Source organism: Phaseolus vulgaris, chromosome 2 (assembly GCF_000499845.2).
Source record: "Phaseolus vulgaris cultivar G19833 chromosome 2, P. vulgaris v2.0, whole genome shotgun sequence".
Taxonomy (NCBI): Eukaryota; Viridiplantae; Streptophyta; class Magnoliopsida; order Fabales; family Fabaceae; genus Phaseolus; species Phaseolus vulgaris.
The window spans coordinates 10,861,707-10,881,886 of NC_023758.2; the positions used below are offsets into that span (position 1 = coordinate 10,861,707).

Consider the following 20,180-nt stretch of genomic DNA (forward strand, 5'->3'; position numbering starts at 1 on the left):
TGTTCAGCAGAATGTACTGGTGATTCGTCCATGTGTTGCACACCATCAGCATTTGCTTCTTCTTCATTTCCTTTAGGAGCAGATTCTTGCTCAGCCCTCTGTCCAGCATTTCTTCTAAACCCAGCCATCTTCATCCTTATAGAATCCCATTTTCATGAGTGTGGAGTTATCTATTTCACTTGCAGCTTTAATAGATTCATTCCTTTCATTGGTAGTGTCCACTTTAAAATGATCAATCAGTTTTGACACAAATATTGCATAGGGAAGACGATAATCAGGTAGTCTTGCAGATTTCAGCATATGTTCAACCATAGTACTTACCCAATTTACCTTAAGCTGGTTCATGATGCAATACAGCAGTATCAAATCTTCCTCATGAAGTACAGCATGATTACTTCCTATAGGGGTAAGCTGCCAAGCAATTATATGAGCTAAGAGTCTAGGAATTAGAGTTAGGCTACCTGCGTGATACCTAGCTACTGGTTCAGTGGGATTCCTCACACAGCTTCTATAAAATTGCAATTTGTTGAATCCTTGAATTCCAGCAGTGTTTCCTTTGCTCACTTTCAGTCCTGAATATTTGATTCCACCCACACTGCTCCAGATTTCCCTAGTGATCTTCAGCTTCACTCCTTTTACATGGGAAACCAGATTTTTACCCTCTTGTTCAAGGTTGCAGTAAAACACCTTCACAAGGTCTGGATAAACATTTCCATTCATCTCCAGAAATCCTTTCAGCTTTTGATGCTTGAGCAAGTCTTTGGCTTCTATCAGATTCTCCTCTCTCAGCCATGAGAACTCAAGCAGCTTGGGTACATTGATTTGCTTCCTGCCAGTCTCATGTATGAACCTTGTCATTGCCTCTGAATCTCCAGCAAACCAGTTTTCCAAGATGCCTTGGCTGCTTTGAGATTGCTCCTTGGATTTCTTCTTTCTATGTGAGGAGGATGCCATGCTTAATCTGTTTTTCCCTGCATCAATATATTAACATACAATTCTAGAAGAAAGACATTACAGATTATTATTCAAAAGCAGAAACAAAACCTGTGGTGAAGCAATGTGCACCTGGACAGCTTATAGTGCAAGTGAGATGGTGTGAGGGACGAGCTAAATTGTGCTAGGTTTATATAGGATTATTAAACCAAAATTGAAAAACACAAATTTTAATTCAGGGCAATGTAATCAGATTTTGGAAATAATGAATTTTGAAGAAAAATCAAATCCCACAGATATGCTACAGATTTTATTCCAATGGTGCAGCAGGTTCAGGTGTGGATTCACGTAAGAATATCTTGGAACCTGATTTTGGTACATCAAATCTGTTGCATCTACACAAAATCCAATTAGTTAGGATACCCACACATTAATTTGCATGGATCTGCTGGTCAATAATCGTAAAGGCAGTCAACAATAAAGTGAGAGAGAGACAAAATAAATCTTTCTCTTTCCTAGTCACATCTGTGATTTCTGAAACAGGGAACGAAACATGTTAAAACATAAAACAACAGATTGAAATTTTCACTGCAAAGGACAATTTAAGCTAATAATACCCAATTCATTTAGAAGAAAGTGAAACCTGTCTTTAGCAAGTGGTTTAGTGAATAGATCAGCCAGTTGAAATTCAGTACCAATGAATTGTATATCACATGTTCCATTAGCTATATGTTCTCTTAGAAAGTGATGTCTAATTTCAATGTGTTTAGTCCTTGAGTGCATGACAGGATTCTTAGATAGATTTATGGCACTAGTATTATCACAATTTATAGGTATGTTATTTAACAGAATTCCAAAATCACTTAGCTGCTGCCTTAGCCATAAGGTTTGAGCACAACAACTTCCAGCAGCTATGTATTCTGCTTCTGCTGTGGAGAGAGCAACACAAGCTTGCTTTTTGCAATGCCAAGAGATTAGACTTGATCCAAGCATGTGACAAGTCCCACTTGTGCTCTTCCTATCAACTTTGCAGCCTGCAAAATCAGAATCTGAAAAACCAATCAAATTTAAAGATACCTTGTTAGGATACCACAATCCAACATCCTTAGATCCTTGCAAATATTTCAGAATTCTCTTTGCTGCATTGTAGTGTGATTCCTTTGGATCAGATTGATATCTAGCACATAAACATACAGCAAACATAATGTCAGGCCTGCTGGCAGTTAGGTATAATAAGGAACCAATTAAACCCCTATACTTCGTTTGATCCACTGATTTTCCTGCAGAATCTTGATCCAGCTGACAACTTGTTGAAATAGGAGTGCTGATTGCTTTGCATTGATTCATATCAAACTTCTTGAGCAGTTCCTTGCAGTATTTTTCTTGGCTTATGAAAATTCCATCCTTGAGTTGCTTAACTTGTAGTCCAAGGAAGAAATTCATTTCTCCTAACATTGACATCTCAAACTCACTTTTCATGGTTTTCACAAAGTCTTCACACATCTCTTCATTTGTGGATCCAAAGATAATATCATCTACATAGACTTGCTCAAGTATGATATCTTCACTTTTCTTCTTTAGAAAGAGAGTTTTATCTGAATTGCCACGGCTATAACCTTGAGAGAGCAGAAATTCACTTAGCCTTTCATACCATTGCCTAGGTGCTTGCTTCAATCCATATAAGGCTTTCTTAAGCATATACACATGTTCTGGATTTTTGTGATCTTCAAACCCTGGAGGCTGAGATACAAACACCTCTTCATTAATGTAGCCATTTAGAAATGCACTCTTGACATCCATTTGAAACAGCTTGAAACCTTGTATGCTGGAAAATGCTAGAAGAAGTCTGACAGCTTCAAGACGTGCTACTGGTGCATAGGTTTCACCAAAATCAATACCTTCTTCTTGGTTATACCCTTTAGCAACTAGTCTAGCTTTATTTCTAGTGATAGCTCCATGTTCATCCATCTTGTTCCTGTACACCCACTTGGTTCCTATGATGTTCATCTCATGCTTTCTTGGAACCAAAGTCCATACTTCATTGTATTCAAACTGGTTCAGCTCTTCCTGCATTGCTGTTATCCAATTGCAGTCTTGCAGTGCTTCTTCCAGGATTTTAGGCTCAATCTGTGACACGAAAGCTACTGTTCTGCAGAAATTGTTGAGTGAATTCCTTGTTGATACTCCTTTCTCAATTTTACCAATTACATTGTCAAGAGTGAGATCCCTTGGTGTCTTCCATTCTTTAGACAGTCCTACATTCACAGTAGATTCTTTAACAAAATTTGGATTAGTAGCATCAAGCTCACTAGACTGATTCTATTGCATAATTGTTCTTAAATCATCCATACCAGGTTCATCCATAACAGATTTGGGCACAAAAAAATCTGTTTCATCAAACACAACATGTATAGATTCTTCAACTGCAAGCAATCTTTTGTTATACACTCTATAAGCATGACCATTTATAGCATAACCAATATGTATTCCTTCATCTGATTTAGGATCAAACTTCCCCAGATTATCTTTACCATTATTTAAAACAAAGCATTTGCAGCCAAACACCCTAAGATGACTAATGCTAGGCTTCCTACCTTTATACAATTCATAGGGAGTTTTCTTAAGAATTGGTCTAATCAATGTTCTGTTAAGCACATAAGAAGCAGTATATACAACATTAGCCCAAAAATATTTAGGTAAACCAGATTCATTTAGCATAGTCCTAGCTAACTCTTCTAGTGATCTATTCTTTCTTTCAACAACACCATTTTGTTGGGGTGTCCTAGGAGCAGAATAACTATGTATGATCCCATGTTTTTCACAATATTTATCAAACTTTGCATTTTGAAATTCTCCCCCATGATCACTACGAATCTGTTTTATCCTATTTTCATTTTCATTATGCAGAACCTTAGCAAGTTTCTTAAAGGCTTTATATGCATCATTTTTAGAAGCAAGAAACAAAGTCCATGTATATCTTGAAAAGTCATCAACAATCACCAAAGCATAGTAATTTCCAGCTAAGCTAGCAGTCCTAGATGGTCCAAACAAGTCCATATGCAAAACATCCAAAGCTTTATTTGAAGAAACCATATCTTTTGATTTAAAAGAAGTTCTAATCTGTTTTCCCTTTACACAGGCATCACACAATCTGTTATTTTGAAACTTTATGTTTGGTAAACCAGAAACAAGTTCCTTAGATTTTAGCTTATTCAAGTGATTTGTGTGAATGTGAGCTAGTCTCCTATGCCACAACCAAGACTCATCATTTTTAGATAGCAAACACTCATTTTCAGAACAACTCTTTATAATGTCTAGGAGATAAATGTTGTTTACCCTTTTTCCAGTGAACAGCACCTTACCAGAATTTTCATTTGAAATTGTACAAGTGTTGCCTTCGAAATTGACCTTGTACCCCTTGTCACACAGCTGGCTAATGCTTAGAAGACTATGTTTTAGCCCTTCAACATATAGGACATTCTCAATAGTAGTTGAGTCTTTAGTACCAACATCTCCTCTTCCAAGAATTTTTCCTTTATTGTTATCTCCATATGTGACATGCACTTCAGCTTTGAGTTTCAAATTTATGAACTGAGTCACATCACCAGTCATGTGTTTTGAGCAGCCACTATCAAGATACCACTGGTTTCTCCTGCTGTTTTTCTGCAACAAAACAGATTTAGCACTTATGGTACCCCTTTAGTCTAGGGTCCAGCATGATTAATACCTTTTCCTTAGGAAGCCATTTGGCCAATCCTTTAAGAACAAGGTACCTCCTAACTTTACAATTTTTAGATACATGACCAGACTTCATACAATAAAAACATGTTGCAATATGCATTGTTTTTTAATAACTAAAAGAGGAAAAACCTGTTTTGGAAGGAACAAAGAAACTGGACAGCTTTTTCACATTACCTTTCATTCCAGGATTATATCCTAAACCATTTTTATTGAAAACAGCATTCTGTGAACCTAATAGGGTTTCAAGATTTTCTCTTCCCTTAGTGAAATTTGAAAGTGTTTTTAACAAATACTCAACCTGTTTTTCCAGCTTTTTACAATTATCACAAGTTTTAATTGATGCATGCAAACATGTCAATTCAAGACTGATAAATTCAGTTTTAGCTTTGTGCAGTTCTTCTTCAAGAGCTTTGACCTTTGGTTCAAGTACCCTATTTACTCTATTCAATCTGTTGCACATTATAGCCAACCTGTTTGCTTCATCATGTGTTTCCTTAAAGGCTATTAGCAGCTGATCATAGTTTTCAGAATCAGTGGAGAAATTACTTACTGAGTCAGAGTTGGATCCCTCATCATTCACCATGAAGCAAAGATTTGCTTCTTCACTTTCAGTTGAGGAATTACTAGATGAGGATACATCATTTTCTTCCCATGAGATATATGCTCTTCTACCTTTGCCTTTGTCACTCCTTTTGCTTGCTGATTTTTCTTTACTTTGATTGTTTGGACAATCAGTTTTTATATGACCTGGTTTACCACATCCAAAGCACGTGTAATTGGAAGAATTTGAATCATTAGGTTGTTTGGAATACCTCTTTCTTTGCTGAGTTCTGTCACGGTTTTTCTTTATAAGAAATCTGCTGAATTTTCTAGTGAGAAGACTCACAGTCTCATCATGTTCTGGATCACCTTCTTCCTCACTTGTATCATGTTCCATGGTAGTTTTCATAGCAATTCCTTTGGCCTTCTTTTCCACTGTTTCTTGTTCTTTCAATCTTTTCAGCTCAATTTCATGTTCTATCAGCTTTCCAAAAAGTGCAGCAGTGAACATCTTGGATAAATCTCTGGATTCTGAGATTGCTGTTACCTTAGGCTGCCAGCTCCTATCAAGACATTTTAATACCTTAATGTTAAGCTCTTCCTTGTCAAAGACTTTACCAAGGCCAGTGAGGTGATTTACAATGTGTGTAAATCGTTTCTGCACATCTGCAATACTTTCTTCAGATTGCATTCTGAACAGCTCATACTCCTGAATGAGTGAATGCTTCCTTGCCCGTTTCACATCATCAGTCCCTTCATGAGTCACCTCTAGTACATCCCACATCTCCTTTGTTGAGTTACATTGAGAAACTCTAAAGAAATCATCCATATTCAATGCAGAGGTGATGATATTCTTGGCTAAGGAGTCATATTGGGCCTTCTTCTTCTCGGTTTCACTCCATTCAGACCAAGGCTTCTTTATTGTTTCATCTTTGACAACCTGCATAGGTATGAAAGGTCCACTGACCACTGCATCCCAGATTCCCATGTCAATAGATTCCATAAAGATCTTCATCCTGATTTTCCAGAAAGCATAGTTAACACCACCAAACATAGGAGGTCTATTAATAGACGCACCTTCAGCAAAAGGCATTTTAAACTCAGACATCATACAAACACTTGAGCAAAATACAAGCCCTAGCTCTTGATACCAATTGTTAGGTCTATTAGTGTCTAAGTTCAAGAGGGGAGGGGTGAATTGAGCTTATAAAATTTTCGCAAGAACACACAATTTTTCAGTATTCCAGAGGCAAAAAGAACAGATTGTTTTTACATGAAACAGATTGATTCTTCAGAGCAGTCTTGGCACAATTTGAATTTGTTCAATATAAGATTGTGATCAACAGAGAAATATAACAGAACCAGATCAGCTTAATATTGTGAGGATGAAGGATACAGCTATGCTTAGAAATCAAACAAAATTACTCAACACAAGATTTTAAGAAGAATGATCCTTTCTCAGATTTTAATGAATGGCCAGTTTGTTCACAAATCACTTAAACCATTATATACAGCAACCTTGTTTATGATCAGAGGACTTTAACAAATCAGAAAGAACAGTTTTCACTTAAACCCAGAATTAACAGATTCAATTTCAAAAGAACAGATTTAGTTCTTGACAGAATTAAGCAAAACCAGAAATGAGTGCAAGGATGAGAAGACAAGGCACACAAGTTTTTATACTGGTTCACTCATACAGAGCTACATCCAGTCTCACCTTACCCCAAGGTGGAATTCACTAAGAACAGTACCAATTACTTACAAACACAACAGTTCTTGAACACTACAAGAACAACACACACAATGCTGAAAAACCCTATTTCAGCACACCTTGCACTCCAAGAAACCCTATCAAGGAGTGACTAACACTTACACCTTTACAAGACAGAATAAAGGAAAGATTACACCTGAAAAGAAGATGCAAGAACTCAAAACCAGTAGTTCAATTTGCTGCAGAACTGTACCAGCACCTTCACCAAGATCAAAGGTTTCCTAGAACAAGCACACTTGAAAATCTCTTTGGAAAACCTTTCAAAACTCTTTCAATCCTTCTTCTCACATGGAAAATGTTTGATCTCTGTCAAAAACGTAATTGCTCAGCTCCCTTTTCATGTGAGAGAGACTTTTCTTTATATAGAAAACAGTTTCTAACCTCTTTTCAAAAAACAGTTGAAAAGCAGTTATGAAAACAACAGATTCATTTTTGAACTTAACAGATTTATTTTGTGAAACCCGCCAACTCAGCTAACTGAAATAACTGTCTGAGTTGTACCTTTGGTGCCCTAACTAACTTGTGAAAAACCTTTCAACTCACCAAAGAATAAACCTGTTCTTTCTCAGTAAAACAGATTAAAATATAGCAAACAGGCCAGCTCAGCTTTAACTGAAATAACTAACTAAGCTTTACCTGTGGTGCCCTAACAGAATTTAGAAAAGCTTTTTAACAGAGAAGAAATAAACAGATTCTTTCTCCATAAAACAAATTTATTTGTGTACTGTTTTAAAACTGTTAAAAACATTTTAAAAAGCTTTTCAAAAACCATTTAACCACGTCATGTGCTTGATCTAGACTTGGTTAGGCATCTAGGATAGGTTATACAGCAAAAGGCAATCATACACAGTTACATGCCTAATTACAAATGAATCTAAAAACCTATTACAATCTTCAAAGCACTCAAGCCATTTTCTTCATCAAACACACATCAAGCCTTGGTAGGGAAGAAGCTTCCTCCAGCTTCAACAGTATATATTGTTGCAGTTGATGATATGGGAGTTAGTTATGGATCTTAGGATGTTATTTTTGCCGATATGCCCTCTTTGGAGAGTTTCCATAAATTAGATGATTTGTTACAAAAAATGACTTTTTTCCTGCTGAAAATTATGGTCTTTTAGAATGATTCCCTTAATTCAAATATGAAATTAATGCAACATGTCCTAAATTTATTGTTACTAAACGAGTTATTTTTAAATTTGTTTCTCAGAATTTGGACATGCAAAATTATTTTGAGTCTCTTTTAATGATGAAAAAAAAAGGCTCAAGCAGTGAAGATGATGGTGTTGGTGTTGTCGTCAACGATAAAACATTTAGCAATGAAAGTAGGTTTGATGTTATAGATAGAGGTGAGTTATCTTTTTTTGTGGTTGAGGGATAACCTGCCTTATTTCGTCATTGTCTCGTGTGAGCTACAAACTATCCAGAAAATGTCTTAGTTAAACAAATCTACTAATCCTGTTTATTTCTTTTTTTTATATATATATAACAAATTGCAGTCGTCTGAACAATCCAACTCATATTGTCAAGTAAAGTTGATCATATTAAAAAAAATAGCTTCTTATTTATTTTTTAAATTTTAGCATAACTTATCAAGTTTATAAAACCTTCTATTTTTTTCTTTTAAAAATCTCTATTGGTCAAACTCAATATAAAAGATAAAATTCATTTTTTTTTAAAATTAAAGAGATCAATCTGAAAACCAATAAGGGAACGAATTTAGTTTAGAAAATAAAAACTATTTAATTTGGTAAACTTTACATATAAAAAAAAAAAAAACTCTGTAGGGGGAAAGTAAATACCAAAATATTCAAACTTTGATCGAAGAAAAATAAAAAATTGACTATTTTAATTAATTAATATCAATTAATTTTAGTTTAAATGTGAACAACATACGTGACACTTAATATGTTGTTTTAGTTAAATATTTTATAAGAAGCACTTTTTATAACTTTTAAAGTTACCTTTATAACATATAAAAAAGCATTGAAGTATTTTTCTTCTTCTGAATTTTAGCTCTTATATTTTAAAAGATTTTAAATATGATTTTAAAGGTACTTTTTCTAGAACGAGAAGAAACACAACAAAATATACCTCAACTTTATGTCCATGAAATCAAGAATTTGATAAAAAAAAAAACTATTTTATATAAACACCTTAATTTAATAGAATTGTAACAAAATGAATTTTACGTGCTCTCGATAAAAAAAATCATTGAAACTTGCAAGAAACGAATAGGGGTTAGATTTATACTTTTTTTTTATATATATAAAAGGGTATATTTAGTGATAAAAGCAGAAATAAAGAAAAGGGAAGTGAAAATAGAAATTTAAGGTAGTATATAGTAAAGGCCCTAACTTGTGTGTTCATGAGGCTCGGTCAATTAAATTAATTGAGGTTCCTGCAACTTCATAGTAATATTATCCACATACTTCTTAAAATACCAAAACCATCCTGTAATCCGTAATTATTTTCTTAAAGAAAAAAAATTGGATTGTAAAATATGAAAGGTATTTTAAAAATACCTTTCAAATTATACAATTCGAGAGGTGTAAATAGAAAAAATATATTATGGATAAAATGGTCTTTTCACCTGGCCTTTGGGGTGTTCAGAAAGTTTATGGAGGTGCAGGAAGAATTGTTCAAGTTCAATTCGAGTCATTATTTCTTTATGCACCCTATATATATTTATGTGCACTTCTCTGGAGATGGTTAAAAGATCAAGATTGCTTCTTCATGTACTCCATCACTTTTTCAGCCACCTCGTACTAACACTGATTTAACCACTATACATATATTAAGAAATTAAAAACTAAACTTAATTTTTACTTTACCTATCTTCTCATTTTTCGTTCCGAAACATTAACTCCCACTAGCAAAGGGTGTCAATGCGTTGTTTTGTGTCGATCTCAACTGACGAAAAAGTGTGTCAGTGGTTGCATCATTTTGTGTCGGCCTGAGTCGACACAAAGTGTTTAATAAATATTATTTTTTTTTCTTCCACGTTCAATTTCTCTCAATTTTTAAAATTCTAAATTTACAAATCCTAATCTTCAATCTTCTTCCTCCATTTTTTAGTCACTCTCTCGTCGATGTCTTCCTCCCTTTGGCGTTGAGTCTTTTTGTCGGCACTCTCTTTCTTTGTCGACGCTTCCTCTTCGCAGTAACATGTTCTCTTCTCTCCCTTCGCTCTCAAGCTTCCATCTTTCTCTTATCTATTTTTTTTTAACTTTTTTATTTATTCATTTCTTTATTTTATCTCCACCTTCACGTCCAACTTTTCGAAGGTTAAACTCCCTCTTCATTGATATTTTCTTCGACAAAGGTTTAAATTGCTGAAAGATAAATTTAAATTCCTGAAAGGTTTCTGTTTTGATTTAGATTTGAATGTCTTGTGGTTTTGTTGATTGAGCTGTTGGTTTTGTTTGTAATTATTTTTTATGATTGTTGGGTAATTTACAAGTTGTATTGTGGTTTATCATTGTTTCTGTTCATGATTGCTGACTTTGTTTTGATTTGGGAAATTTTGTGGGAATTTATGTGAGTTTCGTGGTGAGTGAATTTTAGTGTAAAAAATAATAAATTCATGCTATAAATGTTTTAATGTAAAGATTGTAAATGTAGGAATTAAATAAGAATGTGAGAAGAAAGCATGTAATATATAGGTAATATAATTACATAGATTTGTCAAAATAATTAGCTTCGCAATAAAAAATTTGGCATTGGATCTATTTTTCTATTATTTTAAAAAATTATTTTGTTTAAAATATTTATTATATATATATATATATTATAAGAAATTAAAAGTTAATGGTGTATAAAATAGCAGGGTGGCAGATAGCAAAAGTGATGGGCCAGTTGAATGAGCCTATGTTTTAAAATTTAGTGCATATATAATAATTGTGGTGTAGATAGAAAAAGCTGGGCAGCAGAATGGCCCAGGCTTGACAAAACATTGTACAGATATATGAAGTATATGATGCAAATAGTAAAGTCTGGAAATGGGAATATCAAAAACAGGGGTCTGATAAGTATTTGTTCTAATTAGTAATATTTAGATTTTTCAAAATAATTAAATTCTCATTAAAAAATTATTACTGGATATATATATATTTTTTAACAAATTATTTATTTAATATATATATATAATATATATATAATATATATATATATATATATTAAAAGAGCACTTGTATCGATTACCAATTTGCTCTATACAAATTTACTTTGCTTCTACACTTTTTTTCGTTAATTTGTTTTTTACTTTGCTTCTACACTTCTTTTCGTTAACTTGTTTTCGACGCATAAACAACAGTTATTTTAGTTTTCTTTATTTTGCTTCCGTCTTTTACCAAGATAAACTATTGTTTTTCTTATAATGACTTGTCATCCTTTCTCAACTTTAAAGCTTATTACATGTAATGGATTAAATAAATTTCAAGTCCTTAATATTTTATTAACTTTTATTTTGAGTTTATAATAAATCATTTTTTCAAAATTGAGTACTAACTAAATTATAAATGAATTTTGATTTGAAAAATATTACATTGAGCCTTTTAATTAATTCCAGGTAATTTTTCCAAATTAAAATTTTATAATTTAGTTGATACTCAATTTTCGAAAAAATAATTTATTACAAACTCAAAATAAAAATTAATATTTTTATATATCTTTTTAAGTCATTCCTCTTTTTTTTTTTGTATCTTTACCCATTAAAATATTTTTGCCATGAAAATATAATATGTTAATATAGATATCACAAAATTCTTAACACATACTATTCTTCAATATTCTAAATTATATGCATTTGTTTGAATTTAAAGGACACAACAGAGGACACAACAGAACTGACGCATGTACTGAATGATTCTTCAACTAAAGTGTTTAACTACAGTGAAAAAAGTACTTATCATACATTCAAAATAAAAATAACTATGCATTGGGACCTAAAAATGATTTAAGTTTAAAATTAAATACATTTTACACTATGCATAAAGAGTTTGTTTTTTCCATTATTATCGACTATGATGTTAGCGTCAAATAATTGCACCCCCTCTTCTATATTAATGGAAACGTGGAGGAATGAAATTCAATTTAAAATGTGTAAGCATCAAAATGTATTATCAAAAGTAACAAAACCAGTTACGTTTACGTGAAGGGGAGAATAAGAGAGGGAAAGGTTGGTGAGAAAAATGATGATTGGTGTTGAAGTGCTCATCGTCAAAACCATTATAAATGTAAATAAAGCAAATGAGTGTATGAGAAGTGAGAAGTGAAGAAGAATATCAGAGGAAAGGCAGAGAGAAAATGGTGGGTGTAGGATTAGGGGTAACAGCAGCAATGATTGCAACTCAGTTCTTGGAAGTGGGGTTGAACACTCTAATCAAAGAAGCAAACACCAATGGAATGAGTAATTTTGTCTTCATTGTGTATTCAAACTTCTTGGCTCTCTTTGTCCTTGTACCATCAACCTTCTTCTACCACAGGTGTGCTGTGTATCTGCTTCAACTGAAAAATCTTAACTTTCTTTTACACTGTTATAGTTGTATATAGGTTGGTATTTCACTATTTCTTCTGATTGATATTTTGTTCTTGGCTCTTCAAAAATCACAGGAAGAGAACTCCTCCTCCAATCCCAAGATCAATTCTCTGTAAAATGTTTACTATTAGCTGCCTCAGGTATGAACATGACAAAAAGCACTAAATTCACATACTTAACTAAATATATATTTGTACTAAGTATGAGATATGATGAATTTCACACTTTGTTGTCGAAATTTGAAATAATATCATTAGACTCATTTTATGGTATGGTTTATTTTAGAATTTAAAATTTTATAGTGATTTTATTTTTGAAAAACGTATTGGAAGGATGAAGAAAGAAAATGTATTTAAATTATTTTTAGTTCTAAGTCCTAAACAATAATGGCTACAAAACAACGTCTCAGTTGAAGTATAAGGATAATGATGGTTTGTCTTTGGAATTACTTATCAAATTTTCATCAACGACGTTAATGTTTCAACCTCAAGTCCATTGATATAATATTGTTATGGTATATGCTCAATAATCCTTTATTGTTTAAGAGTCAATACCAATTCAAATATATTTTTTACCTTAATTTTTTAAGACATTTTTTTCACAGAAAACCATAATGAAGTTTCAAGCTGCAAGTAGACAATACCTTAGATATGTGGAGAATGAAATATTTGTTCAAAAGATGAACCATTGTCCCCCTTACCCTTAGACTTCAACTGGAGGGTTTATTCATGATGGAGTTTCGAACTTCAAAACGTACAATATCTCAAATGTGGTGATTGACACGATATTATTTAATCTGATTTAAGGTTGGAACAATAATAATAAACAATTTGACATGAGAAATTTGATTATATAATGTTGATTAGTGCTTTTTTTGGTACATTGGAAAACTAAGATTTGAGTGAAAATAAATTATTAGAGTAAAAGTAGATGAAAGATAAGATGAATGACAGATGATTGTTGAATCCTGGAGTGTCACTCTAGCTAAAATGTAAAATTCTATAATGATGCTTAACATGAAGTTTTATAAAAAAAATAGAGTTAAATAAAAATATATAAAAATAATTTAATAGGTCTATGTTTACTTAAAATTACTTTCTTTTTATTTCTCTATGGTTGACACTACAAGAAAATCATTAAATAGTAATCAAATTTAGAGATAAAAAATAATTAGTCATTATATTGACTAAATTATATACTAATTTAGAGACTAAAAAGTTATTGATATTTAATGTGATTTCTATTATTAATAAAATATTATAAAATGATTTCTAAATTGGTATCTAAATAACTACCAAAGTTTTAGCTACTAATATTTTAGATTTCAAATTAGTCTATAAAAGGCTAATAAAAACTAATTTATAACATAAGTAGTTAGTAGATAAAACTTTAGTAGCTAATAGTTAGATACCAATTTAGAAACTATTTTATAAATTTTTATTAATAATAAAAATCATTTTAAATATCAATAATTTTTTAGTTTATAAAATATCTATAAATTAGTTAATAAGTAATTATTTTGATCTTTAAAATTAATTTTATTTAATAATTTTATTGTAGTTTTAACGGGTGAAACATACATGTTTTTCAAACAAACTACTCATTTTTCTATGTTGATTTAATGTAAACTTTTATTTGGTCAATGATTGAGATGAAACTTCAATTCTAATTAATAGAACAAGTCACTTGAAAAGTTATTTTGTTTGATTAGTTGGATGATGACCTTAAGGTAGTGCAGCACTGTAGTGCAGACGTTGATGTACACTGGAATCTCATACAGCTCTCCCACACTATGCTCTGCAATGGTGGACCTTGTTCCTGCTTTCACCTTCATATTTGCCCTTATTTCAAGGTTCTTTCTCTGTCCTCTTCCCCTTACCACAATTATTGCACAAGTTAACAATTTTTACTTATCTATTCTTCTTTGATCCCTGTGCTGTGCACTCTCAGGATGGAAAATCTGAATCTGAAACAGCAAAGCTGCCAAGCAAAAGTTATTGGCACAGTGATCTCCATTGCTGGGGCATTCATAGTGACTCTATATAAAGGAACGCCATTGAATTTCAGTTTAAATGTTGTATTTGGTGGAAAGGAAACTTACCTTTCAGTGCAATCAAATTGGATCATTGGTGGTTTTCTTCTTGCAACTGCTAGTCTGTGCATTTCAGTTTTGCTTATTGTTCAGGTACTTAATCAAACAAACCATTCTGGACATGTACACAACAGTTTTTGCAGTTTAATGTTTAGTTTATCTTATAAAATATTTTCCCCAAAAATTAATATTCCGAAACATGTAAAAGTCATATAACTTTTTCCAACACTGCAGACTTCGGCTGTCAAGGAGTATCCTGAAGAGTTAGTGATAACAAGCATTTGTTGCAGCATGGTGGTGATCCTATCTGCCATAGTTGCTCTCTTTGCAGAGGGAAACCCTAAAGCTTGGATACTCACATCTCATAAAGAGTTCATAGCTGTATTCTATTCAGTAAGTATAAACCTTTTTATCAACACATTATTTTCCTTAGTTCTGTGATGATGATGATATGTATATTTGTAGGCCATATTTGTTGTATCAACGAGGAGTGTTGTGTGTACATGGGGATGTCGAAAGAAGGGACCAGTTTATGTAGCTATGTTTAACCCTTTGGGAATGGTGATTGCACTTGGCATGGGGGTAATATTTCTGGGAGAGAACCTTTACCTTGGAAGGTAAATACATCTAACTAAGGACACAAATTTTGTGAGAAACGATTTTGGTGAAATATGTTAACACTGGGTATAATTTTTGGTGCAGTGTGATTGGAGCTGGTACAATAGGTATTGGATTTTATTCGATGATGTGGGCACATGCTGAAGACGATAAGGTGGGAAATGAGAATAACGAGAACCGTGATCTTGTTACTTCCTCCTCTTCAGCTCCTCTGTTGTACACCAAAAGTATACATGTATAGCTTCACATATTCTGATTATTAGGAATGGAAATATAGTCTCTGGATTCAACTATTAAAAACATATAGATTTATTTATTTATTATAAATCTTCTTTAAAACTTTGAACTGTCCTAATCTGTATAGAAATATCTGATTTGACCAACAAACCTAATTAAATTTTTCTTTTTTCAATTATTGTGACCTCATCAAACTAAATCACACTTTAAATTATTGGTATCTAAATTAGTTTAAATTATTAATAAATAATTTCTAAATTAATATCTAATTAGTTACTTAAGTTTTAGCTACCAACTATTTAGATTCTGAAGTTGGTATTTAAGATATTGATATCTAATTAGATCTAATTCAAAACTTATTTATGAATAATAAAAACTAATTTAGATACTATTAATTTGTTTATTCTTTAAAATACTATATAATTTTATCAATATAATTATATTAGTTCTCTAAAAATTATTTTTTATTTAATAATTTTATTGTAACTAATTATTTATATATACATTCATGAATAGTAAAATATAATTCTAATTTCTTTCTGGTTCAGCTTATAAACTTGCAGTCCCATATATTTATTTACTAAGCATGGAACAATATAAAAAATAGAAAAAGAAAAATTATTAAACACAGACGCATATCACTATAATACATTTCATCATCTAATCCACAAATATAAATATCAAATGAATATATATAATAGGGACTCAAGTGACACTTTTTAAAAGATTCTTATTAAATATATTTTATAAAAAAAAAACTAACACATCACTCGTTCTAAACATTTTAAGTATGCAAATTTTGGCTTTATATATTAGAATAAGTTTAAGAAATTCAATATTTAGATACATGAATTATGTAATAAACTCTCAATCAACTTCTCACTATCATCTTTGATTTTTTTTTTATCAAGAACGAATATGTATACTATAAATATAAATATTTACAAATCTGCACTAGATTGAACTATTCATTATGTAAGTGAGCCTAAAATTAAAATTGACATTTTATGGATCTCATAGGATCAATTAGTCTCCCACCACTTGAGGTCTTAATTTATATTATTTATATACTCAGTGAAGTTAGGATAATATCTTAGTTAAATGTATGCATTTATACTTAATACACACTTTCAAACAATGATTCATGTATCATCTTACATCTATGACATCATACATACATTCAAACAATGATTCATCTATGTCACTCACTACAACAAATATTACTTTAAGTCACGCTAAAATAGACCACAAATATAAAAGTGTTGTTTAAACATAACAAAGACAACAATTTTAGGAATCTGGCTTAAAGAACATAAAATGCCATAATTTTAAAATTGTGGATACTTTATTCCATGTTTTTCTAAATATTGCCTACTGGGTTAAAAAAAAGCGTGCCCTCAAATCAAATATAAACACATTTTTGTACATATTGCCTATTGGGTTAAAAGAAAATCGTGCCCTCATAAAATAATAAACAATACAATTTTGTGGGAAAAAAATTTGCTTCTTCTCTCTCTTGTGTTGGGTTAAAAAATGAACATCTCCTTCATATCTTCAAACGCATGAACTTTCATACATCCAAACGCATGAACTGAACACGCATCTCACTTTCGAATTCTCACCAAGTTGTTCTTCCTCGCTTCTGCAATCACCTGACACTATAAGAAATTATTTATTTATATACTGATTATTAAATATAGATATGAATCCGTAGGTAAATTGAGCGTTACATACGGATATGTACATGCGAATTTATTTCAGTATGTAAATACACTACATACGGATTTTTCCGTATATAAACCAAAAGTAATTACATACTGACATAATACGTATGTAGTTTTGGCTCCATGATGCGAGAACAATTACATACGAATCATACCCGTATATACAACATTATTTTTTTAATTAAAAAAAGCGAAAATTGTTACATACGAATTCTATCCGTATATAACTTATTACATATTTAATTAAAAAATGGAAATAATTACATGTATATTTTATCCATATGTAAGGTATTACATATTTAATTAAAACAACTGAAATATTTACATACGGATTATATTCGTATATAATGTGTTACATACGGATTTTAAAAACCACTACAAAAAAGCATGTAAGCATTTTCGTTCCCTCTATAGAATTAATCTTTTTCCAAAAAAAAATATCCTCCTTCCCTCCATAACATTCTCCTTTTCCCAAAAATAGTTTCTCCATTCCCTCCACGACATTCCTTTTTTTTCACAAAAATAATTTTTCCTCTAGAAACCCTCTCATTTGAAAATAGAGACCTAAACCTCTCATTTTCTATCACTTTGTAATCGTTAATTCTTCTCGTAACAACCCTAACCCAACTCTTCTCACTCTCATATCCCACACCACCCGCATCCACGCCTACACGTCACTGCCATTGGTTCTATTGTCGCCATTACCATGAAGACGTAGTTACCTGCCGACTTGAATAGCTATGGGCGAAGCCGTAGTCAAAGTTCAAGATTCATAAGGTTTCAACGATGTTGCGATGAAGAAAGATGCAACCACCGAGGATCCTTCTGTTAGAATGGATGGCTTTAAACTAGAGGGGGGGGGTGAGTTGTTTAAAGAGGGTTTTCGCAAACTTTTAAGTCAAGAATGAAATTCTCTAAAGAAACAATTGATAAGTAATTCAGTTTGCCAAAATAGCAATAAAAAACAGCAGAACCAGAAAAACAATCGGTTGTTTCACAGAAACAATCGGTTGTTTATACCAGCAAACAACAAACAAAACTGAATTTAAAGAGTTAGGGATAGAGAGATTGCACACAGATGTTTATACTGGTTCACTCCAAATCTAGAGCTACATCCAGTTTTCTCAGAAAACCTCTGAGGAAATCCACTAAGCAATCACACCTTGATCACTTACACCACAACCAAGAGAGTGACCTTGATCCCCTCAAGACACACACTCTTCTTGGCCAACACACCAACACTAAGATTGCTGATCTTGATCCCCTCAAGAACACACAGCCAATCTCAGCAAACACAGAAACGAAACTTGTTCAGCAAAGTACAAAGATTACACTTGTTATAGAAGGTAATCTGAAATCAATACAAGCATAATCTTATTCCACACACTTTGATCAAATCACAAACTCTAAGCAATCTCAGCTCTTTGAAAACTTCAAAAACTCTATTCGATAATTTCTTTTCACAAATCTATTTTTCTGAATTTATTCAAAGATGTTGTTTGTTATCAAATCTTAACAAACTCTTTAATTGCATTTAATGATTGGTCAAAGCATTTAAAGACTGGAGCGTAAGCAGTTAAATCATTTAAAGCCCAGTCAAAGACAAAACAGTTTTTCTGTTATGGTACCAAAACAAACAATCGGTTGTTTCCTCGAATCAATCGGTTGTTTTGGTTTTAACAGCTCAACCATTTGAAAAACAGTTTTCAATCTTTTCTAAAAACATCTAAGTATAAACAATCGGTTGTTTCGACAAAACAATCGGTTGTTTTTAACTTAGTTTGAAAAACATTTTTCTTTCAAAAAGATTGAGAATGCCTATGCTTTAGATTCAATCAAGGGGTGGATTACAACACTCAAACTACCCCAGATCCTAACTAAAAACAGCATAGCAACAACAAGCACATCCAAGGCTTCAACATCCTTCAAAGGGTTTGGACTCTTCAAAGCTTGAACACCACTTGGTTCAACAATCTCCCCCTATTTGATGAAGACAAATCCCTGATGCTTGTGTTGTTCCTGATTGAATCTGAAGCAGTTCCTGCAAGATACAATTTTGAACAAAGCATAGAACTTCTGATATTTGGTTAGCACATATACAAGAATTGAAGTTCATAGCAAAATATCAGAAACAAATATAAGAGCAAAAACCTATAAGGTTTCACTCATCCAAACTATTTTGCAGAAAACAAATAAAAACAGAATTTAAACACAACATATATATCTCCCCCTATTTGTCTTCACAAATAGACAAAGAGAAGAGATAAAACAAGATATTGTTTGGAATACATCAGAATTAAACAGCAAAAGCAGCAAAAAGATATAAACTGATACATCAACCAAAAACAATCGGTTGTTTCGATACATCAACTGGTTGTTTTTCTTCATTCATCATCATCAGCATATTGAAGATCAAAGATTTGGTTCTGGACAACCTCGATCTGTTCATCTAGAGTCATGAAACATGCATCCATGTTGTCAAACTTGTTGTCAATCCTATGGAAATTACTGACACAGAGATCATGGCGATTTCTTTGATTCTTCGCAAAGCTATCAGGCCTATTTACCATGAGTCTCTCAAAAGGAGACATGGTTTGCATCCTTTCTTCTTGATTTCCAGCATCAGCACTAGGTCCAGCATCTTGATAATCTTCAGGTGGATCTTCATGTTGAACATCCATATCAGCAGGTTCATCTTGTTCAAGATCAACAGCACTAGATGAGGCACCAAGGTCACCATCTTTGTTAATCCATTTGCCACCTACTTTGGTAAAACCCATTTTGCTGAGTGGTCCATTGTTCAACTCTTGAGTTGACTTGACCAACTCAGATGTTTCATCTTCAAGGTTCACTTCAAAATAGAGTAGAAATTTAGATACCAAAACAACATATGGATAGTGATAGTCACTTAACCTCATAGCCTTTTGCATGTGCTCTTTGATGATGTGGATCCAATTGATTTTGATCTTCTTCATGATGCAGAAG

At 32.3% G+C, this 20,180-nt stretch overlaps 1 protein-coding gene across 1 annotated transcript; it reads left to right on the forward strand.

Annotated features, from left to right (window-relative positions):
• Nucleotides 1-12,193: 12,193 nt before the first annotated feature.
• LOC137810642 (WAT1-related protein At5g40210-like) lies at nt 12,194-15,573 on the forward strand. Its single transcript, XM_068612025.1, has 7 exons — nt 12,194-12,471; nt 12,599-12,664; nt 14,263-14,376; nt 14,475-14,709; nt 14,851-15,009; nt 15,082-15,233; nt 15,319-15,573. The coding sequence occupies exons 1-7, from the start codon at nt 12,293-12,295 to the stop codon at nt 15,473-15,475; spliced, it is 1,062 nt and encodes a 353-aa protein (XP_068468126.1). The 5' UTR covers nt 12,194-12,292; the 3' UTR covers nt 15,476-15,573.
• Nucleotides 15,574-20,180: the final 4,607 nt, after the last annotated feature.